This window comes from Piliocolobus tephrosceles, chromosome 2, assembly GCF_002776525.5.
Source record: "Piliocolobus tephrosceles isolate RC106 chromosome 2, ASM277652v3, whole genome shotgun sequence".
NCBI classification, from domain to species: Eukaryota; Metazoa; Chordata; class Mammalia; order Primates; family Cercopithecidae; genus Piliocolobus; species Piliocolobus tephrosceles.
Window position 1 is genome coordinate 129986674 of NC_045435.1, and position 24336 is coordinate 130011009.

Sequence of the window (24336 nt, forward strand, 5' to 3'; positions counted from 1 at the left end):
GATCATGCCATTGCATTCCAGTCTCCGTCTCAAAAACAAAAACAACAAAAAAAGGAAACTGGGACACTGAAGTAAGCAGCCTTCAATCCTTGCTGAGCGTTTGGCCCTAATCCTCTGAATTCTTTTGAGAGTTTAGGGTTGGGACTGAGGGAGTGGGTCACCTTGGATCAACCTAGCACTCTGGATGTCAGCACTGGCCAAGCATCTTCCTTCTGACTCTGTAAAGCAGGAGCAATCCTCTTCTTGCACAGCTGCTGGCACCATCAGACAGAAACGTCAGCCCTGGGAGGAGACCTGCAGCACTGACATTCAGTGGTTCAGACACGTGAGCCCGGACCCCAATGCTGTCATGGACCCGTGCCATGACTTGGCCCAGTGACTGTTTCCACAGTGGAAACAGTGAAAGTTCCAACCCCAGATGTAGTGATGAAGGTTCACTGCACTTGCACACAGTAGATGCTCAATAAATACCCATTATTCAATTAGAGAAATGAAGCACAACATCCATTTTTGGAAAATATTTATTAAAAAACTAGTGAATGTGGCAGAAAAACAAAACCAACACACAGCTTTAAATAGCAAGCATATGACACACCGGTTATAAAGCTTTTCCAACTCTACTGACCTAGTCTTTCACACCAGCTACTGTCGACGAGGGCTTCCGAAGGAAGCCATGTGTAAACGGGTCATCTGTACTAGTGGTGAGCAAAACTAATTACATGAGAACTATCAATGGCCATATGACTTGCTTTCCTAGGCAATCCACCCAAAACATAGGTGAGTGACCAAATCTCATGTGTGTGTTCATGTGGATCTATAGTTCTAGTTTTAATTTGAGGGTTGGGGGAGGTTAGGGGATGAAACAGTAGAAAGACAAACAGTATCGGCAGAGGGCAACCTTAAAGCACCTTTAAAATCTGGACCCTTTCCTACAATTTAACCCATTAATTCTCAAACATTACTGTTGAAAAGAATCACCTGATGAGACTGTTAAATTGGCAGGCTCCCTAAATCTGCAATTTTAAGATAAGCACTCCGGGTGATTCAGTGTCTTATTAGCCAGCCATCCAATTTGAGAAACACTGTTTAAAATGCATTAAAACAATTCCTACATCCCACAAACAAAAGTAAAGGAATCTGCTGACAGTCACTGTGCTTTTGTCAATGTCAAGGGACCAATACGGGAAGGCAGGCAGGCAGGGGCCTCCCGTTCCTGACACACTGATCTATAGAAGCCCTGTGCAACAGCCTGTCAAGTGTTGTTTAGGGAGTAAATACAATTTAATAAGAGTTGTTTTAGATCACAGAACAGCCTCCAAATTACCAACAGGCCAACCCCATTCATCCCAGGTTAATGAACTTTGTTGGGTTGAAGCCAGATAGGAAACTGCTGTTCAAACAAAACACGGGTAATTGTGGGTCCTGACTTGTGAAGACATATGGAATAAAACATCTATAAAAACCTTTATTAAACATAGAGCACTATGCCCAAATAATTTTGATGGTTTATGAAAGTCACATCATGGACAACATGTAGAAATAGTCACATTGATTCCAAGGTTCCCATTATCTGCAAAAAGATGTGCTATGGCTGTGTCGAAAACAAGGCAGTCGCTGTTCATGATGGCAGCAGCCACACCGTCATGAATCGACCGGGGTGTGGCCTCCCAGGTCAATCTCCGCCGGTTCCCATTCAACTCCAGTCTATAGGCAAAGTTCTCAGCTTGCTTGCGGGTGCCAATGAGCAGGACGATGGCAAAAAACTGCTGGTGGCCTTCGTACTTCTCTTGTTTCTCCAGCACCAGCATGAAGTGATGGCCAAAACATGACTGCATCATCACCCAGTCGACAGCCCCTGGCAAGTTAATGTCTGTAGCTAGAAAGACGATGTCTTCTCCTTGGAGGGTGGTAATGCTCTTGTGGGCATGCATGAGATGGGACATCACAGCTTCCAGGGACCCCTGCCACTTGCAGGAGGCACCAGGACAAGGGCAGGAGTAGGGACGGTATTCACAGATGTCTTCATGTTCTGGTTTCTCCGTATGGTGCAGGGTCAGGGAACAGCCCGTGGTGGCATACTGCAGAGAAAGAAATGCATTGAGCCATTGGGCCTTCTCAAAACTTCTATTGCTTCAACCCTCTATAAGTACTTAACTACTGCGTTTTCCTGGGCTTAAACTGTGTTCTTAACTACTTTTGCTCAAAACAAGTGAAATATTCAAGACTAAAAGTCTCAGTCTCTACTCATCATCAATGCTGTCATGCATAAAATCAAGGGTATTTTCCTGAACCAGAAACATGCTGTTTTCCATGCCCCCTATTCTGCTGTCAAAAGGATGCGAACTAAAGTTCTCTTACTACGCACATCTCAAAATTGTTGAGTAAGCCCTGTAAAATCTGGTCTTCCCCATATTTTCTGTGAAGCTGTTTTTTAAAGAATTCAATTGTTTGGGGATGGGGATGGGGTTGGGCAAGGATTATTATATTATCCCCAGATTAGTTTTCACATATAGACAATATGAACAACAGTAGAATTCTATTGTCCCCCTCCACTGCTTCCTGGCTCAAACTGGTGACTGGTAGGCAGGCCGTGGGGAAGGCTGCCCTTTGGTTCCTTGCTCTTTGTTGCTGGCATGACCAGGCTAGGGCAGCAGAGGCCTGGAGACCCCTTCATACTGCTAGAAATATTACCCCACTGTATCCTTTTGACCTTTCCTCTGGGGGGCTTTGCCCATATTTTTTGGTTGGAAGGAAATCACACTCAAGAGCTACTTAACTAACTCATAAGACTGCCGGTCAGTCTGGTTCTGGTCAGTAGAGGTTAAAATGAGAAGGGCCTAACCCTCCTCTCAAAGCTCACTGACCCCCAACACTTTCTCCGATTCAAAAGCACATCACTTCATGGCCAGGTATGTCAGGTCCTCACAACAGGCCCGGGAGGAAGCAGAACTAGACGAGTTTGTTGACATGATCAGTCTGCCCCTCAGACACTGCCTTAATAGGGTAAGAGAACAAAATATTTTTCTCCCTTGCACTTGGGATGACATTCCTAATGGATAAATCATACCTGCCGTGGCAAAAGACCACACCAAGAGGAACTGAACTTCTGCTCCTAACTCTCACAGGATGACAGTGTTAATTCCTAGATACCAGATGGAGAATCAGCCCACAGGTAGACACCTGCCCTGAGTACTAAGCTGTGGTTCTATAAAGAATTAATAAACCTGAATCACCTTTTCGGGTGAAACTAGGTGTCAGCCTTATACCCCTGGAGCACAGAATGGCAGGGGAACTGTCTGGCTTACCACACTTGGATTCCCTGCTCCACCGACACATGAAGGCACCAAATAAGGACAGGGCCAGGTCATTTTTCTAAAATGCTATGTCCAGTTGCTAAAAAAAAAAAAAAAAAAAAAAAAAAAAAAAAAACCACCACGGCTGTTTTTGCTTTTCTCTACCCTGCTTTATGGAATAATCCCCCTTTTAAACTGGAAGTCGGTCAAATTCCAACCTTTATAGATGAATTTATCACTAGCAACAAGCAGATAGTATGCACTATGTGCCTTCTCCATACAAGATGCTAAGTTACAGTCACTCAGAGGATTCCGAAGCAAAGATGACAGTCTCCACTCTCAGGGGGATTAGTCTCCCCTAATCGGAAAGGAGAGTGGCTTAAAGAAAGAAATGCAGCTCATCCTCCAACCCTCACTTCCCCATACCTAAGCGGATTATGATATTCAACAGAAATTGGCAGAAATGTTTCACTGTTACTTCCTTTGCCCATAGGAATTGTTTGTTCATCTTTTAAAACTCTGAACTAACTTTTAAAGCCTGGGTGTAAAAAAACTCACTCAGGAGAAACAAATTCATTTATCCATGCGTATTTATACTTTGTGTTCCTTACTTTATAAGGCCTGAAAAACAAATCCCTGTTAACTGTGTTTTAAATTTAGGGTGTGGCTAGGAATACAGAGCCTGCTAATGTTCTTTTGTGAGTGATGGGTGAGACATTTCTGTCCAGAGTTTAAAACACACACACACACACACAGTAAAAATAGCAAGAACTAGCCCAGAGCCTGGCAGATTCTTGAAACAAGCTCTCAATATCTGAAGATGTTTCAAAACGAACTGTTCCCCATAGCCACCCAGGTATAATCCCAGGAGTGAGATGAACTTTGGCCAATGGCAACCAGAAAGGTACCACCTGCACCTCTGCCCAAAGCTCCAAACCACTCCTCATTCATGACAAACTCAACATTTACAGCAAATATGTATCATCTGGCAATCATTTTATAACTTTCCCCACTCGAGTAGGAGTATTTATACTCTGAATTATTTGGTTTGCCTTACAAGTCACATATTCAACACTTCTTTTCACCCAAATATACAGAACAGGGAACCTCCCCAAACTGCACATATAGAAAAGGCATTACTTTGCATTTGTGTGGACAATGATCTCATGTTTTTTCATAAGGATCTTGCTACATCCTCTATTAACTTAAATAAATAGTTTTAAAGCCTTAGGTGCTTACTCTGCTTTTACTAAACAAGCAGAAATTTCATGGCATTCTATTCCTTCTCTTTCCATTATGGGTAAGGTTCATGTCTTCATAACCACTGGTGCTACTTTTATGATGACTAAAGTCTAAACTTTAACCCCCTACACACACACACACACACACACACACACACACACACACACACACACGACTTCAAGCAGTCTTGGCATTGTTCTGGAATGGCATGCAGAGCACCATGGGTGTTCTGCCACTTTCATCACGGGCTCTTATCCAGGGATCCGAGGGAGGGGCTTCAGGGGTTTGTGAATTCCCCAAGACTGTATGTAAAAGTGTCTAGGTGCATGTAAAACTGTCTAGGTGCTTCTGAGCAGCAAAGCCAAGCCTCACTGGCCCCTGGCCTTGGGCTTGTGTTTTCTTTTTTCCTTTCTTTTTCTTCTGTGAGACAGAGTCTTGCTCTGTCGCCCAGGCTGGAGTGCAGTGGCGCAATATCGGCTCACTGCAAACTCCGCCTCCCGTGTTCATGCCATTCTCCTGCCTCAGCCTCCCGAGTAGCTGGGAGTACAGGCACCCGCCACCACACCTGGCTAGTTTTTTGTATTTTTAGTAGAGACGGGGTTTCACCGTGTTAGCCAAGATGGTCTCGATCTCCTGGCCTTGTGATCCACCCGCCTTGGCCTCCCAAAGTGCTGGGATTACAGGCTTGAGCCACCGCGTCTGGCCTGGGCTTGTGTTTTCTTGAAGAGCTCCAAGGGTTTCTAAGGGTTTCCAGGGCTGAGAACCTCTATCCTAGAGCACACAGAAGGAATCAGCTGTGGATCCTGCCCTTGTGGTATTTCCAGTTGAGAAAAACCATATAATAAATTTAACAACTGCGTAAAGGAAGACCAGGAGGGCAACAGGTGATTTCACGGTGGGACAGGGTGAGGAGGACAGGGTAAGGAAAGCTTTACTGTAGACAAGTGGATTGTGGTTGGAGTTGTTCCATCTGGTTCTAGCACAGGGTGAGTGGAGGAAACAGAGGGGATAAAACCTAAAGGAGGCCAGGTGCGGTGGCTCACACCTGTAATCCCAGCACATGGGGAGGCTGAGGCAGGTGGATCACTTGAGGTCAGGAGTTCAAGACGAGTCTTGCCAATATGGTGAAACCCTGTCACTACCAAAAAATAGCGGATGTGGTGGCATGCACCTGTAATCCCAGCTACTTGGAAGGCTGAGGCAGGAGAATAACTTGAACCCAGGAGGCAGAGGTTGCAGTGAGCTGAGACCGTGCCACTGCATTGCAGCCTGGGCAACAGAGTGAGACTCCGTCTCTAAAAACAACCAACCTACCTAAAGGAGAAGGCAGGTCAGGGACTTTCCTGACAATGGAGTTTATTTTGAGTTTCTCTACAGTGGTACTATTGACATTCTGGACCTGATAATTCGTTGTTGTGGGGGCTGTGCTGTGCACCGTAGGATGTTTGGCAGCATCCTTGGTCTCTATTCATTAGATGCCAATAGTAACCACCCCCTGCCCCTCAGTTGTGACAACCAAATGTCTCCTAGGGGGCAAAATGGCCCCAGTTGAGAACCACTAACTCTGATGAGAACCACTCATTCCAATGCTCAAGAATGACAAAACCTGTCTTCCAGGCAGCCACAATCACAGTTGCAAGGAGGGGCCCATGCCAGCAGGTCCAGTGGGTCACTGCCCCACCCAATGAGCACTACCAGGGCAACTCAGGAATGCCAGCCCTGCCACACAACCAGAACATGATCGCTAGCAAAGCATGGAGTTAGACCAGGGAGCTCATTCTGCCCGTTTTACTTACTAGAAGCTGGATGCTCCCAGAGTGTGGCTGACTGGTCAGGGCCCTGTGGTCATTTGTGGCTTCACAAGGGGCAGAGCCCTGCATTCCCAGGCTGCCCCTCCAGGGTTCTTTCACTGCACACAACAGCTCAGGAGTCAAAGAATCAATATTTTGAGAAAACTAAACAAATAATTTACGTCTGCCTTCAGCCCTGGCCCCCAACCCAACACACATAAAACCCAGAGTCCACAGATACACTGTTTTTGGAAACACGTTCTAATATTAACTTCTTTGGTTTGCAAGGAGAGAAAAACAGACCTGAAAGTGCCACTCCCCGAGGAATACAGCAGCAGCATCTCACAAATCAGTAACCAGCCATTAGGCCCTCCCAGCCTTCTCTGGGATCTGGCAAGAAAGTCCTGAGGTTTCACTTCACACTCTAGCTAGGGCTTGCTCCACAAAATGTGAAAAGGTCAAGGACTTGTGCGTTTGGGCTGGGGAGGGCTTTCCTTTAGATGTCTGGTTCTTAGCTGTATCCTCTTGTTACTGAGAGAAGGCTCTTGGGCTGGTTCGCAGTGGGCTGCCTGTGTCTCCTGGGACAAGACCACAGCTATAAATGAGATTTCTCCTTAGGGAAATATGTGCTCATTTTCCCCAGGGGGAATTAGTTTTAAGTAAACCTCTCTAAAGAAAACACACACACACATACATACACACACACCCTGAAAACTAAAGAAGAAAATAGGGAGGTAGGACCGGGCGTGATGGCTCACTTCTGTAATCCTAGCGCTTTGGGAGGCCGAGTCGGGTGGATCACCTGAGATCAGGGGTTCTAGACCAGCCTGGCCAACATGGTGAAACCCTGTCTCTACCAAAAATACAAAAAAAAATTAGCCGGGTGTGGTGGTGGGCACCTGTAGTCCCAGCTACTCAGGAGGCTGAAGCAGGAGAATCACTTGAACCTGGGCAGCAGAGGCTGCAGGGAGCCAAGGTTGTGCCATTGCACTCCAGCCTGAGTAACAAGAGCAAAATGCCATCTCGCAAAAAAAAAAAAAAAAAAAAAAAAGGGGAGGTAGATGATGGCCCAGCAGAATGAGAAACAAAGAGATGTTGAAATCCCATTTCTGACTTCTCTTTAGAAACTTTTCATGTTGCAGTGACTCAAAAGTCTTGTGCAAATGTATTCTGCCATTGAGATGCAATGTGTAATCCGGACCCTCATTTTTAGGTCTTTGCAGAAAGCAGCAAATAGTTCCCATTCTTTTCCTGGGTGTGGGGTTTGAAGGTTGTATTTAAGTTGGAATTTAGGCAGGGTTTTTCCCTTTTCAGCAGAGAAACCCCTTCATACACAAATACACACAACAAGATATGTCCGCACACAGTCAAACACAAGACACCTGTTATTTACCTAATGAACACAGTCATATTATGTTTACTTATGAAATTAGTATACAAGCAAAATAAGCCTTCTTAGCCATGGTGCTAGTGAAGGTCATGGATGCTGTGACTGGTTTAGAACAAGTCACTTAACCTATTTAATTAAATCTGATTCCATGCAATTCAAGAATGATTTACTGAACCCAACAATCAACAATCTACTCAATGGGAGGAAGGAGCATGTGCTCCACAGCAGAAGCATGTCTGTGAGGTAACCACATTGCTTAAATCGGCTTACCTCCTAGGAAATAGCTGAAATTGTTAGCAAAATACCTGCTAGCACCTCAAATGAGAATGTCTCAAGAACAAACCACAATCGACATTTTGTTGTTGATGCTCATCAACTTTGGAATTAAATCTAAGAAATGACCTTGCCTTGGAGTGAACAAAAGCAAACGGCACTTTCTTTCAACCTAAATAAGTTGTAATGATCACAGAATGCACACTGACGGCTAAGTGCGATGCATAACCCTAGAATGAGAAACCAAAATTCCTATAAAGGACATTACTGGGGCAAAAGCTGTAATTTGAATATGGACTGTGGATTAGATAACAGGATCTGCTGTGTGTCAAATTTCCTGATTTTGATAACTGTGCTATGATTATATAAGAAAATGATTTTAGATGAAACACAATGAGGTATTTACGGGTAAAGGGACAAGATGCCTGCAATTTACATTCAAATGGTTAAAAAATATGTATGAGCAGAGACAGCACAAATGATAAAGCAACTGGAGCGAAAAGGAAATAACAGGTGAATCTGGATAGAGGCTATAAGGGAATTTTTTTATGCTATTATTGCAACTGCTGCGTAAGTTTGAAATCATATCAAAATAAAAACATTGCCAGGCAAGGTGGCTCAAGCCTGTAATTCCAGCACTCTGGGAGGCCAAGATGAAGGAATTGCTTGAGCCCAGGAGTTCAAGACTAGCCCGGGCAACATAGGAAGACCCCTGTCTCTATAAAAATGAAAAAAGAAAAAAAAAAAAAAATAGCCAGGCCTTGTGGTGCACACATGTAGTCCCAGCTACTTGGAGGGCAAATGTGAGAGGATTGCTTGAGCCTGGGATGTCAAGGCGCAGTGAGCCATGATTGCACCACTGCCCTCCAGCCTGGGTAACAGAATGACAGACATCCTGTCTCAAAAATACATACATGAAAACATACTAAAGAATCCAGGGACTGAGTTAGCATATATATCCTTTATGGGATAGAAATGGTTTATGCAGAATTGGTTGAATGAATTTTTATCATAATAGTGTTTATTTTAAAAGAATATATACCTTTAGCTACATAACTACATGTAAATGCAACTGAAGTTGGTAGTTTTTCTTTTACTAGAGGCTCTTTGAGACTGTAGTGAACCAATACAATTTTGCAATGAGAAACGAATTGTCATGATAACCGACACTTCTTCGGCCCCTGTAGAAGACAATGCATTCTCCATTGTCTTCTGATCCTTCTAAAGGTTTGCAGGTCCCTGACAAGTCTGTGGCCTTGGCATGTAGTTTCATTATTCACCACCCTCAGTGGTCCAAGGTAAACTCCACTTTGTTCCAGACCCATTTGAAAGATGAACTCCAGGAATAAAATTTACTCAAGTGCCCTTTTCCTTTTGGGAGGGAAACCTGGAAGTGGGAAGAGATATATGAGCTCAACTGGAAGGATGAATTTCTGACAGTATAATTTATTACATATGATTAGCAGATAATTAGGACTTGTGCAAATGGGAGTTGGCAGCTAAACCTAGTATAGATCCACATCATGGTAAAAGTTACATTTTAACCATCAAACTTTTAAAAGGACATCTAGCAACTCAAGCTAGCTGTTTTGTGATTTAAAATGTTTACCTGCTCCACAAAGACCACTGAATGATCACAGGTTATTTTCCAGTTAATTTATGGGTCTACTAATTTTGCTTATTGGTTTATTGACTCATTGCCTGCTTCTTGCCCACCTACTATTTGTTGATAAATGAATACATGTTAGATTTAATCTGCCGAAGATGGAATGTTTTCTACCATGTTAATTTTACTTTAATTAGAAGTTTTACTGTGGGACTTAGAATTTTAAAAGAATTCAATAGATTTTGAGATCATGAAAGAAGAAATGTTTGTTTTAGATTTCAGGCACTATGGTTTTGTCACTTTTGATGAACGTGTTTCACATATTTTATTTACATAACTATTTGGAGTGAGAAGGTTTTAAAAATTTTTTTGTTGAAATGACAGGGTCTCACTTTGTTAGCCAGGGTAGTCATGAATTCCCGACATCAAGCAATCCTCCCACCTCAGTCTCCCAAAATGCTGGGATTATAGCTGTGAGCCACCATGCCTGGCAGTGAGGAGGTTTATAGCCCTTCTGAGATCTTACCTAGACTGGAAAACATCAGCACCACTGACCTTTTGATGACTGTATGTTCCTCTTGCTTAAAGTATGTTTACAACAATGGTAGAATAGCTGTGATTGGAACCCAAGTACCCAGTGACCTGTGTGACCTGGAGCCTACCAAGTCACCTATGAGTGGGTCTATAAAACTGTCTACGACTTACTCCTTGACTATTCTTAACAGTGGAAGAGTTGTGGACTCTTCAAGTTAATCATCTTAAGGCTTGGGAAAGAGGAGAAAGTGAAATCTGTTCTTGTGACTTATTTATAATACTCAACCTGCATCTGTCTAGCATCCTTCCTCTAAGAATCTTAGCGTATTTTCACTTAACTCAAATGGTAAATTCCTGAACTCTGCTGTGAGGCAGTGTGAAGAGATAATCAGGCCTGGCACGGTGGCTCATGCCTGTAATCCTAGCACTTTGGGAGGCTGAGGCAGGCGGATTGCCTGAGCTCAGGAGTTCGAGACCAACCTGGGCAACATGGTGAAACCCCATCTCTACTACAATACAAAAGAAACTAGCCAGGAGTGGCAGCATGTGCCTGTAGTCAAGAGGCTGAGACAGGAGAGTTGCTTGAACCCAGGAGGCGGAGGTTGCAGTGAGCCGAGATCACGCCACTGAACTCCAGCCTGGGTGACAGAGAGAGACTGTCTCTAAAAAAAAAAAAAATGGCCAGACACGGTGGCTCATGCCTGTAATCCCAGCACTTTGGGAGGCCGAGGTGGACGGATCACGAGGTCAGGAGATCGAGACCATCCTGGCTAACACAGTGAAACCCCATCTCTACTAAAAATACAAAAAGAAATTAGCCGGGCGCGGTGGCAGGCGCCTGTAGTCCCAGCTACTCAGGAGGCTGAGGCAGGAGAATGGCGTGAACCTGGGAAAGCGGAGCTTGCAGTGAGCTGAGATGGCGCCACTACACTCCAGCCTGGGTGACAGAGCAAGAGCGAGACTCCATCTCAAAAAAAAAAAAAAAACGATAGATAATCATCAGCCAATAGTGTAGTAATGGTTTTACAGACAGTGACATGAGAAGATACTATTACTCAGCACTAGAACTATCAAGTCAAACAGTGTCACCAAACAGTGGTGAGAGTAAGGAAACACTGTTAACTTTACTAAATTTCTTCTGGGGAAGGCAATTCTAATTAAAATCTTGGGCCCAAAAATCTGTCCTTTTTGCCTAAGAGAAAGTCAACAAACCACCTTTTAGCATGTTACTAAGAGGTGTCTTGGGAAGACTTTGGCATAATTTTTTTTTCTTTCTTTTTAATAAAAGATAGAGTCCTGCTGTGTTGCCCAGGCTGATCTCAAACTCCTAGCCTCGTGATCCTCCCATGTCAGCCTCTCGAAGTGTTGGGATTACAGGCGTGAGCCACCACAACTGGCCTGGCATAGTTATTTCTGCAGAAATCTGAGAACACCCTGCTATTGAGGGAGGGTGTGTTTAGCCTTACAGAGACTCCCACGGCTGGCAGGGGTTTATTTTTAATCTTAGAAACTTTAAACAAAGGTTGACTTTTGACCATGTGTGTTTCTTATCTGTCCATAGCCAGAGTTAGCAGGTAACCACACATTGTCCTGGAGAACCAGTTTTGTGAGGTCCCTTCAAAGTGTATGTTCAAGCAAACAAAGCACTGGTCACATGGCATAGAGCCAAGTTAAAGGCTCTATGCCATGTGACCAGTACTGCACCCACCCTTTCAGTATGCCCTCACTCTTTCATGCCAGGTGCCCACCTGCACAACCACGTCACTGCCCTGACAGTTCTTCAAACAGCTCTATTCCCCTCAGCAGTCTTTATTTCTCAACGAAAGAAATTGAATTCACCAAAAGACTTAAGTGATAGGGTTGTAAAATTATCAAATAGGCCAGGCACAGTGGCTTACACCTGTAATCCCAGCATTTTGGGAAGCCGAGGCAGGTGGATCACCTGAGGTGAGGAGTTAGAGAACAGCCTGGCCAACACAGTGAAATCTGTCTCTACTAAAAATACAAAAATTATCTGGGCATGGTGGCACGAGCCTGAAGTCCCAGCTACTCAGGAGGCTGAGGCACGACAATCACTGGAACCCGGGCGGCAGAGGTTGCAGTGAGCCAAGATAGCACCACTGCATTCCAGCCTGGGCTCAATATTAAAAAATAAAAAAATTATCAAATAAAAATACAAGATGTCTCTCAGGCAATATTTGGAATATACTTATTACTCCTCTCCGGCCCCACAAGTTATTTGTTGTTTATCTGAAATTCAGATTTAACTGGGCATTCTGTATTTACCTGGCAACCCTAATAAGAGGGCCCTCTGGTACCACTGCCATCCCTGCAAAAGCCACTACTTGGGTCTAGAATGGGAAGAGGGATCACCGTTCCTCAGAAGGGTAGAGTGGGCACAGAAAAGGCAAGAGGTTGTAGTGAAAAAGACACTGTGTATGTAATTAGTCCAGACTGGAGTTTCTGCCCCCAACTTAAAAACTGCATGAGCATGGGTGCCTAGATCGGGCCACCTATAAGCAAGGCAAGCAATGTCCTTCACAAGCAACTCTGCTGGCCTCCCACACAGCCTCCTTATGAGCTTCCATGCCTTATTTCTTCATGGCAAACCGCTGCACATCCTTCAACATGCTGCTGATGCCACCATAGCAGCAAGGTCTTAGACTCCTTTAGGCTCCTACTACTTCAGAAGGGCTCTGCCCTATTGGCACATCTGTCTCCACCACTAGACTTAAAGAGTTTCAGAAAGACGAGAGGGGTGAGCAGAGGCAAGAACTGGCTAGGCAGATGGGTTGTGGGAAGGAGAGGGCCTAGAACTGCAGGAGATTCCAAGGCAAGAGTGAGTATGATGTTAAGTTGGTGGACAGGTCAGCAGTGGCCAACTCTGGCCTGACACTGCACCAGGGAGTAAAAGCAGGCTGTGGCATTAAGAAAACCAAAAGGTAACATCCAATGTCGGTGCTGCTGGGAAGAAATGGACATTCAACTGCAAACCATTCTAAGGCTATCAAAAAACTTCGACTTCTCAGACTGGGTGTGGTGGCTCATTGCCTGTAATCCCACCACTTCAGGAGGCTGAAGCCGAATCACTTGAGCTCAGGTGTTCAAGACCAGCCTGGCCAACATGGTGAAATCCTGTTCCTACAAAAAATACAAAAATTAGCCAAGCATGATGGTGTGTGCCTGTAATCCCAGCTACTCAAGAGGCTGAGGTGAGAGGATCCCCTGAGCCCAGGAGGTTGAGGCTACAGTGAGCTGTGATTATGCCACTGCACTCCAGCTTGGATGACAGAACTAGACTCTGTCTCAAAACAAAAACAAAAACAAAAACAAAAACAAAAAACACTTAGATTTCTGCATATACCCTTGGGCTCTACCATCCAACTTCAAGGAATTTATCTTTAGGAAATAACTGTTTTTTTGTGTACAAAGATTTGGTTATAGCTATGCTTTAAAAAAAAAAAAATCTCAGTAAGAAAACAGAATTTAAATGACCACAAATAGGAACCTGATTAAATAATTCTGGTACTGTTATAGAACTGCAACATGTGGCCATTAAATATGATCCTAAAGAAGATTTATCACTGTAGAAAAGCAGTCACGATGTACTAGATGAAGAAGCAGATTATGAAACAGTGTGGACAATAGGATTCCCCACCTGTATTGTTCCATTCTCAAATTGCTATAAAGAAATGGAGTTGGGATTTGGACCAGGCCAGAGTAGGGGCTGCCCTCAAAACTGCCAGAGTAAGAGGGATCCTGGGGGTAAAAGGGACCCAAAGATACTATCTTTGTTGATTCAAAATTTTAAAGCAGTGCATAGGTCAGCACATTAACAAAAGAATATTTTTCTTTTCTTTTTTTTTGAGACAGGGTCTCACTCTGTCACCCAGTCTGGAGGATATTGGCAAGATCTTAGCTCACTGCAGCCTCGACCTCCCGGGCTCAAGCGATCCTCCCACCTCAGCCCTCTGAGTAGCTGGGAGTATAGACACAAGCCATCACGCCTGCCTAATTTTTGTATTTATTTATTTATTATTTTTTTGAGATGGAGTTTCACTCTTGTTGCCCAGGCTGGAGTGCAAAGGCACGATCTCGACTCACCACAACCTTTGCCTCCCAGGTTCAAGTGATTCTCCTGCCTCAGCATCCCAAGTAGCTGGGATTACGGGCATGCACCACCATGCCAGGCTAATTTTTTATTTTTAGTAGAGACGGGGTTTCTCCATGTTAGTCAGGCTGGTCTCGAACTCCTAATCTCAGGTGATCTGCCCACCTCAGCCTCCCAAAGTGCTGGGATTACAGGTGTGAGCCACGGTGCCTGGCACAATTTTTGTATTTTTAGTAGAGACGAGGTTTCACCATGGTGGTCAGGCTGGTCTCAAACTCCTGACCTCATGATCTGCCCTCCTCGGCCTTCCAAAATGCTGGGATTACAGGCATGAGCCACCACACCTGACCAGGAATATTTTTCATCCATCTCTATATCACCTGTGGGCAAAAACTGAGAAGAGAATAACCCTTTTATCCCATAGATGCTACACAGTCTAAACATTATTACATAAAATCTTTATCAAACTGGAAATGAGGAAAACAACAGTTTTGCAATCTAGGACAAAGTTGATGAAATTCATAAGAGCATTTCAGTGTCCTTCATGAGCCTTAAAAGGATACCCCAAAGCTTAAAATAAAGATACATTTGATCAGGAAGACTTTCTTATTTTCCTTTTCAGGATGTCCAGAGCAAACCACATTCAAATATCCTGTGTATGATCATGTCCTGAAAAACTCGCCAGCAACACATAGTGGCTCCAAATGTTGGCACAGGTACACAGTTTAGCAAATGCATATCTGCTACATGCCCCTTTCAAGGAGGGAGGACCTTATGGGTTTGAATAAGAACTGCCACGTCTCACAAATTTTGTCAGAAGCAAAATCTGATGCGTAAGACAATTTACAGTAAGGCCTTACTATATTCATGTATACAGTACTTTTTAACGGGGCTTCAAAAAACAGCTCTACCACAGAACGGGACAGTCTAACCCAATCTTGGGCTAGTATTTTATAGGCCAGGCCTGCTGTAACTTTCGGTAAGCCTCTGTTCTGGTTATACCAAGGCTCAACTTTCACTGATAACTATTTACTCCAGTTCCAGGTCGTGGTGACCTGTGAAAAATCTTTGGCCAGTTATATGTGGAATCACCATGAAGCTTTAGTCCTGCCATATAGTATTCTAATGCTTCTGCTTTATACAAAAAGTAAAATACAACAAAAGGTGTATTATCAACTTTGTTCTTTAAAATCTTGAGCCCTGGAGCTAATGTATGTGGACTCTGGTCCTTGCCAAGTTCATTCTGCTTTTATGGGCCAACCTTGCCCATGTCAGGCAGTAGTGAGAACTTTAGGGAGAACTTCCAAAGTAAATAGTTTTGTCTTAGGAGAATTTTGGGGGTTAGGAAGAAATTTTTGAAAGTATTTTTGGCTACTTGGCTTGTGCTTCCTGCTTCCAGGTGATCCCCCATCGCAACCTTCCAACCACCCTAATACTCCCCATATTCCATTCCATATGGTGAAGCAAAAGCCCTCAATAGCACTTCTAATCTGATTTCTGAACACCCACTAGCTAGGTGTTATCTCCATTCTTTCTAATGGATGAACAAACAAGATCAGGGAAGTATATGACTAGACCAAAGTCACACAAAGCCAGGACGAGAACCCACGTCTTCTGTTTCCTGGTTCGCGTTCTTTTCACTGGGACCGCTTACTATATTTTAAAATTTTAGGGTAAAAAAGGACCTTGGGATAATCATTTAGTCCAATCTCTTCTTTTAAAGACCCTCAGGTGCAAAAAAGAAACTGACCTGTATAGAGTCAAACATCTAGTCACAAGGCCATCATCTGAGGTTTCCCAGTGGCCAGCAAATAATATTCTCTTGGCAAAATAAAAATGAAAAGAAAACAAGTTACAAAATCACCAACAGTTAGGGCCTAACAGAGTTCAAAAGTTCATGTATGGCAAGAGTTAAATGAGAACTTCCAGGCTCAAGGAATGTTTCTAGAAGAGAATCAGATCAGAGGCTGCATGCTGGCAGCTGGAATTTGGCCTGGAGACATGGTTGGCTTGGTCTGCAAGCAGTGTCTATACATGTGAAGTCAGCCAATGCTAGAAAAAAAATCGAGATATTTAACATAAAAAAAAAAAATCCAGGTTGGGCATAGTGGCTCACACTTGTAATCCCAGCACTTTGGGAGGCCGAGATGGGAGGATCGCTTGAGCTCAGGCGTTCAAGACCAGCCTGGGCAATATACTGAGATGCCATCTCTGAAAGGAAAAAAAAAAAAATCCAGATTTCTGGCTTTTCTTGAAAAAAATCTAAAGGTCTGATATGCCTGCACCCATATCCCCACCCTCATCAATCAGCCAGAGCTGAGTAAAGGCTGCCTCTTGGGAGGTGGCACCTGTTCTCTGGCTCTCCACTATCTGCACTGCTCCTCCAGGTCTCCCTGACCCGAGGTCATGCATGCGTCAAATGCTTCTCTCCTCTGCATTACGTGGCCCTGCTCCCATTTAGAAAGTTTGTCTCCACTGAACTAGATGAGGCCAAGGGCTTTTAAACTTTCAACTGTTTCGTCTAACCTTACTTGGTTTTATGTTATTTTTTATTTTTTTAAGGAACACAGATATTGTCACAATGCAACCACAGAGAAGACTTGCCTGGCTAAGGCTTTCAAATTCAATAATTATTTGGAGATATGCTACCAGAAACTTTCAGAGAGGACAAAGAAAGGGTATCATCACAGTGTAAGAAGGCTGGAGTGGATTAGCATTGCTTACAGTTGTGGAGAGAAATACTTGTCTAATAGCAAAATGCACAGTTGCATGGTAAAGGAGACTATGTGGTTCACATGAATGTGTCAACCTTCACTTCTCCCCCTAACCCACACACCGAAGGGGTGAGTTTAAGTCTGGGCACAGGATGTCAAAAGTTCTCAGGCATGGAACAAGCCATAGAATGGATTAAAAAATGCCCCAAGTGGAAGAAAGCCATACACAATTAGACATTCCATTTTTTTTTTTTTTTTTTATTTGGAGATGGAGTCTTACTCTGTCACCCAGGCTGGACTGCAGTGGCACAATCTCGGCTCACTGCAACCTCCACCTCCTGGGTTCAAGCGATTCTCCTGCCTCAGCCTCTGAGTAGCCGGGATTACAGGTGCCCACCACCACGCTCAGCTAATTTTTATTTTATTTTTTTAAATGAGACCGAGTTTCACTCTTATTGCCCAGGCTGGAGCGCAATGGCGTGATCTCGGCTTACTGCAACCTCTGCCTCCTGGATTCAAGCGATTCTCCTGCCTCAGCCTCCTGAGTAACTGACATTACAGGCATGCGCCACCGTGCCCAGCTAACTTTTTTGTATTTTTAGTAGAAACCTGGTTTCTTCATGTTGGTCAGGCTGGTCTCAAACTCCTGACCTCAGGTGATCTGCCCGCCTCAGCCTCCCAAAGTGCTGGGATTACAGGTGTGAGCCACTGAGCCTGGCCCTAATTTTTGTATTTTTAGTAGAGACAGGGTTTCACCATGTTGTCCAGGCTGGTCTCGAACTCCTGACCTCAGGTGATCTGCTCGCCTCTGCCTCCCAAAGTGCTGGGATTACAGGCATGAGCCACCACACCCAAAGATCTGAGCTAATAATGCACCTGGCTCCCCATATCAAAGGTGCTGGCAACACTCTAGCCTTTAACTAATTATCCTACACCTAAGTAGGATAGTTATTTGGCAATACCTCCATTTTTGGCCAACTGAAGCAGTCCAGAGCTGTGATGATATCCCACAAAATACTAGGTTTGTAGGTTTCCCCCACTCCCCATCTTCCTACCCTACATGGTCTACAAAATTTCTGCCAATGAATTTCATAGTGAGTATGTATGTTGTCATTTTGGGATGGTCCCGTAAGAGGCCCATCTGGTGAACTCATCCAACCAGATGGTTTTGTTACTGGTGTCAACCTTGAGTTATGATTCAGAATCTTGAGTATACACTCAGATTCGAAATCCCTACGCAGTAAGGTGTAGGACAAAACATCTGTGCCTTTGAGATGCAGGTGCTTGGACTGGTCCTCTTACTAGCTGTGTGATTTGACAAGTCACTTCACATTTAACCACTCTGTAGGCATGAGTTTCCTCATCTGAAAAAAAAAAAAAAAAAAAAAAAAAGGCAAACTAGTAAAAGCTGACCCCTGCGAAGTAGCTGGCAGATAGAGGGCATCCAATAACATTCCAGATAGCTTCCCTTCTTTTCATGGAATGCTAGAAGCTACAGGTCCTCAGAAGTCGAGCAGACTTATCTCTCATTTATATAGATGAGAAATCAAGGCCCTGGGAGGTGGTCTTTCAGGCAAACAGTGGCAATGCCAGGCAGCTCTTGAGATGTGGACTCTGTTACTTTATTCAACGTTGTTTTTTTTCACATGAGCCAGCCCATGAGAGATTCTGAGAGCAGGTGGGGACAGTGAAAAGGCAGTCCCATAATTTCTAGGGGCCTCAAACTGTAGGCCAAAGGGCTAGGTAAACAGACCTACCTTGTTTTAAGTTTGATACAGGCCTTACGACTCCCTGTTGTTTCTCATCCTCTATAGCACATCTTGGTTGGTCTCTGGGCCTATGTATACATTCAAGTTTGGTTCATCTAGACTAACTGGCTGAGCTGCCCTGCCAATAGTTTGGATTACTGATCAACCAAAGGTGAGGCATGCACACTCTTGCTTTATATAACTCACACACATGCACACACAAAAGCATCCCCAAGATCACATTCTAAGCTTGGTTCCTGGTCTTTAGGGGAATAGTTGGCCCTTTTAAATTTCAGCTTGCAAAGTAATGGCTTTGCCCAACTGCATTCTTATAGAATAGAGACTCAGAAAATCACTGACATGTACAGAAAGGCTGAGAACCCCCGATTCCCAGAACTACTCTTCAAGGTTGATTTCACTAGCCTGTTTCACGTTAGGAAAGAACATATGCTTTCATAGGAACCAGAGTTCTAGATCCTGAAAGTGAAACTTCATGCTCCATATAGCATAACTGTTTCCTTCCCTTTCTCTTGGGAACAACACAATTCTAAGGTTACATCTTAAAAACAAATTATGGATTACTGACTAATATCAAATGCTCATTTGTGAACTAAAACTCACCTAAAAGCCATTTCTTCCGTTAGCCACTACGGGTTTAAGGGAAAGTAAAGGGGTGAGAAAATGGCTCCCCAGAAATCCTGTGGGACATCCCCCACCCCTGCAATGTATCTCAAACATCAAATAGCCACTCTATGTTAACTACCACCAAACCTTTTCCGACCACTAGGTTGTCTCCTTTTTCACAACCCTGAGACAACTATGCAAATACTTCATCTAAATTTTGAGAAACTGGGCTGAGTGAATTAGTAAGCATTATATGAGGAGGGGTTAAAAGCAATTTATTAAGGTTGCCTGAAACACTCTAGTCCAAACACTGATTCAAACCCTTATTTAAATATGCTATTTTAAACCTCATTTGCAGCAGGGCAGCAGACCAAATTAAAGCACTCATTTTACTGACCTGAGTCCCACGCCTGAATTCTCTGGTGGATTATTTTTAATTTAAAAATGAGCTCTTGTCCTATAAAATAAGCAGCACCAAGGAGAAATACAAGACAGCCTAAAGGGCCCAAGAGGCAGAGCAAGTTACTTTTACAAAAAAACTGGAAAGTATTAATGACAATATTTCCACTTCTAATCTCAGATAATGAACTTTACAGTACAGTTCTAGGTCATAATGAAGTAATGTAGACAAGTATGTCTGTGAAACTGCTCCTGAAGGTAAACAAATGTTACAATATGACCACACAATGCAATACTATACAGTCATTTAAAATACAATGAAGTCGACTAGGTTTCAGGCATAGAGAAATATGTGTGATAATATGAATTTAAAAACAGCAAGTTGCAGATGCCATTTTTGGAGAAAAACTTACATCTATGTGTGGGTATTAAAAAACCTCCCTGACATACACTGACATCTATGATTCTATATTTAGCTGCGAGGGTGTATGTATATATAGTTTAAAAAGATACACACTAAACCTAACAATGGTGGGAAAGGAGGGGAGAGGTCTTGGTCTTTCATTTTACTTATTGTCTTGGCTTGCATTTTTCGCAAGGGCATTGAAAACTTTTTACATTAAATAAAAAATGAAGTGATGAGCTTTAAACAACTGTAACAACAGCTCTTGAGTGCCCTTGTTAATTTCTTGATTGACTGTTTTCACCCCACTTAGTACAAAAACGCAGCCACAACTCCTCAGTCCTTCCCAGTCCTTGGAAGGCTAGGAGAGAAAAAGGCGTGGCTTGCAGGGTTTTCTTCTAGCTAGAGGAAAACAGGCTGTAGGCGCCCTTTTTTTAGCTACACTCTCGAGAGCTCCCACGTGTCAGGGGTGCGCAGACTGTAGGCGCGGGGTGCAGGACTCCAGTATCAATTCAGCCAAGCCGAGCGCTGGACAAGGGTGCGTTTAGCTTGCCCTTTTCCTCCCTCCTCAGTCCACACATAGTCAGTTTCTCTGTCCAAGTTTTACTGGTGCGGCCCAGCCCTACCAAGCGTACCCGAATACATGTCTGCAGAGGACGCGGGCATTGGGCCGGGTGAGCTACGATGTTCTAACGACCAGCGAATGCCAATTAATCTGTTAACTGTCAGTTAACCATTACTCGGTAAATGTCAACCCAGAACTACTCCCAAAGTGGGCTTGAGGGAGGGTAGACAAAGTGTAAACATTTTTTCTTTTTTTTTTTTTTTTTAAATGAGAGATGCCGCCCGCCTCTCCGGGCCTGCGAGTGGGCTGGAGGATACCGGAGTCCCTGAGGTCACCGGCAGAGGTACGCGGCTGTCCCTGGACTTACCTTACAGGGAAACAGGACTGCCGAGGCCACCTTCTCCATAGCCAGGTTCCTGATGCTGGGCGTCAGGGCGCCCCTGCACGTCGGGCAGCAGCTCAACTTCTGGCGGCATTGGTTACACACCAGGTGCCCGGCCTGGCACTGCAGGATAGGAGGCAGGACATAGTCAAAGCAGACCGGACACTCGAAGAGCGAGGTCAGCTCGTGGTGCTGCGGGGACACCGGGCCGGCCCCGCCGCCGCCGCCGGGGCCCGAGATCACCGCCGCCGCGGCCGGCACCGCGGACGAGCCGGGGCCCGCAGCCGAGATGGTGGCGGCGGCCGGGGGCGCAGCCGGGGACGGAGTGTGCTGGGGCTGCGGCGGCGGCTGCTTGCTGCAGGGTTTATTAGCGCTGGGGCCGGTGGAGGACGGGCGGCTCATCGCGCTCCGAACCAACCATGGAACTGCGGGCGCCTGCCTGCCGCGGGGCCGCCCGGGTCAAGGCGGTGCGCGCCCCGCGGGCAGCGAGCTCCGAGGCAACGCCACGGCGCCCAGCCCAGGTCTGGGCGGCAGAGACGCTCGGCCCCCGGCAGGCGGAGGGCTGGACCGCGCTGATGCACTCCGCAGCCCCCGGCGTTCCGAGCACGCCTCTGCGTCGGACCCCGCCCGATGCCCTCCTCCCAGCGGCGTCCGGGCCCGGAACCCAGCGGTGCGCAAAGAGCCCCGGCCCACCCGCTTCTGGAGCGGCCGCTGACGCAAGCCCCGGGGGCGCGCGCGGACGTGACGCCTGGACACGTGTGCGGCCGCCCAGGCGCGCGGGGACTGGCAGAGCCACCCTGCGCCGGGGCGCTGGCTCCGCCCGGCTCCAGCTGGCAGCGCAGGGGGCCGCCTAGCGCCGGCGCTTCCTGCTCGGGCTGCCGGCCGGGCCTGCGCCAGTGAGCATGCCTGGCTCGCCGCAGCCCCGCGGGGTTGTCTTTTCCGGGTTGGCGAGGGAGGCCACTCTCGGGGAAGGCGTCGCCGAAGTCCTCTGGCCACACCCCGGGGTGCCTGGCCGACGCGTCCCTGAGCTCAAACGAGAAGGGCAACTTCAGGCGGGGCGGGGGCGTGGACGGTGGGTGGGACCGTACGCTGGCGGGCAGGGGCGGGGCGCCGGCGCCCCTGCATGCTCGGAAAAAACCGAGAGGTTTCTCTTCTCAGGGTTGAGTCACCAGCGTGCAGGCGAGGAGGGCGACGCGGCCAACCGAGTTATGTGTTCGGAGTCAGGACGAGAAGCATTGGGCGGGAACAGGGCGAGGGGCTCGAGTTGGGTCTGCAGCGGGCACAGGACCTAGTTTTGTACAGTTAACGGTGGGGTTGAGTAAAAATGGGGGCGGTGGGGAGGAGGTAAGCCACCTTTATTCCTTTCCCAGCGGACCAGGAGGAAGCTTCGTTGAATTAAGCGCCCCTGGCTTGTATAGCAGGCCGAGGAGGGAGCTCATGGACAGCGTTGGCTAAGAGTTCGAGATCATCTAGGAATGCCAGAAACGTGGGTTGGGTCGTGAGGTCTTTGAAGACAGTGGGTGAGCCTCCAGTGTAAGGCGCTGCGTCCGCTTGGTAGACAGCTGGCCGAAGTCCTAGTCTTTGTTGCGAGCTGTAGGCCACCCTGCGCGCCCAGCAGAAGCGCTAGAGAGGGCACCGTAGCCCGGAGTGAACCGCATGTCCAAATGTAACTGTGTGCTCCGAGTTAAATGGTTTTTCTGCAAACTTTGCTTGAGCCAACGATTCCAGAATTGGGGAAAGGGTTACCCTAGGTGGAAATCGGATATTTGTAGGAGACACAGAGGTAAGGACCAACTATTAGGACTGAGTGAAAAATGGTTCCCTCCAACTGTAAAAGTGGAATAAAAACAATACCTATCTTACAGGTGGAGCAGTGAGGAGTAAATGAGTTTAATATATTTCAAGCTTTTAAAACAACCTCGCTCATCATAAGCACTGTTTAAACATTAGCTGTTATCTTTTAAAAATATTAGTGGATGTTTAATATGAATGAAAACAATTTGTCCAGGAAATACGGCGTTAGAGCCCAGAAATAAAGTTTAATCGTACAAAGGGCTTCTATAGAATGACTACATGCATGGAATTGGTGGAATTTGGTATAAATCTTGAAAAAACGTAATAGTTGTAGATATTCAATCGTTCAGTAAATGTTTCCTGAGCATTTATCATGTATCAGCTACTATTGGAGCTCTGAGAATGGTTCTCATACAGTTTACATTCTAGTAAGAGAGCAAGGCCCAATAATCAAACACTCATGGGAGAGAAAGGATTTCAGATACCACGGGAATGGGAAGGCATTATAGCAGGAGCTAAAAAGCACAAAGTGAAAGAATGAATTCTGGGATTGCATTGGGACTTGGAGGGGATATAACAGGAGTGTAGGGGTGTGGGGTTAGCACAGGCAGAGCTTCGACTGGCTTAATAAGACACTTACCTCAATGATAGGGGTAAACCACTGTAGGGTTTTGTTTGTTTTTTTAAGAACACACGAGTAACAACACTAGGTTTTGTAGGTTTTTGAAAGCTCTTTAGTAACATGGCGGGAGCATAATATGATAATTAATGTTTGTTGAGTGCCCACTGTACGTTGGGCATGGACAGTTTTAAGTATTTATCATAACTCTATATGATGAATACTACTTTTATCTCCATTTTACAGTTGAAGAAACTGAGACATAGGTTACTTTGCTGAAGATCACATAGCTGAGAATGTGAGAACATGCTCAGAGCCCTTCTTACCTACTAGTCTGTATGCCTCTAAATTATGCCTGACTCCTACTTATAGTCTGGTTAAAGAGTTAAGATTAGCACACTCAACAGAGTCAGAAAACAGTTGTTCATCCTATAATAAAGCACTGAATTTTGTGGGCAAACTTTACATAAACTCTTTCCTTAGCTGGTCTAGAGAGAAAAATTAAATCATATTCTATTTATTTCATTTTCACCTTTTTATGACACAAAACATAAGTGATGACACAAAAATCACCTACAGTTTTACTGTTATTGGAGAAAATGTAATATTTTTCATTCTTAATTTAAAATCAAAGCATTTGGAATTTATTACTGGAATGCATTTTCTTTCCTTCCACTTCCAGCCTCTCGGTGTGATGATCCCCATTCCCACGGCTTCTTACTAGCTCTCATTAGGAGACTGGAGTCCTCACGCTTGCCCCGTTGACATGAGCTTTAAGTATTCCAGCTAGATAGGACCTGGTCATTCAGAAAGCAATTTGGTTTGGGAGGTGTTGAAACAAAGAACAGG

At 45.2% G+C, this 24336-nt stretch overlaps 1 protein-coding gene and 1 long non-coding RNA gene across 2 annotated transcripts in view; one reads left to right on the forward strand and one right to left on the reverse strand.

The window, feature by feature from the left end:
- Positions 1-17245, forward strand: part of LOC111555754 — a 62218-nt gene extending 44973 nt beyond the window's left edge. Inside the window, exons 3-4 of the long non-coding RNA XR_002735634.2 lie at positions 14862-14955; positions 16802-17245. This is a non-coding gene — a long non-coding RNA (uncharacterized LOC111555754). The remainder of the gene's footprint in view (positions 1-14861; positions 14956-16801) is intronic.
- Positions 504-22004, reverse strand: SIAH2 (siah E3 ubiquitin protein ligase 2). Its single transcript, XM_023232071.2, has 2 exons — positions 21060-22004; positions 504-2078 (listed from the first exon to the last, which is right to left on the reverse strand). The coding sequence occupies exons 1-2, from the start codon at positions 21474-21476 to the stop codon at positions 1521-1523; spliced, it is 975 nt and encodes a 324-aa protein (XP_023087839.1). The 5' UTR covers positions 21477-22004; the 3' UTR covers positions 504-1520.
- Positions 22005-24336: the final 2332 nt, after the last annotated feature.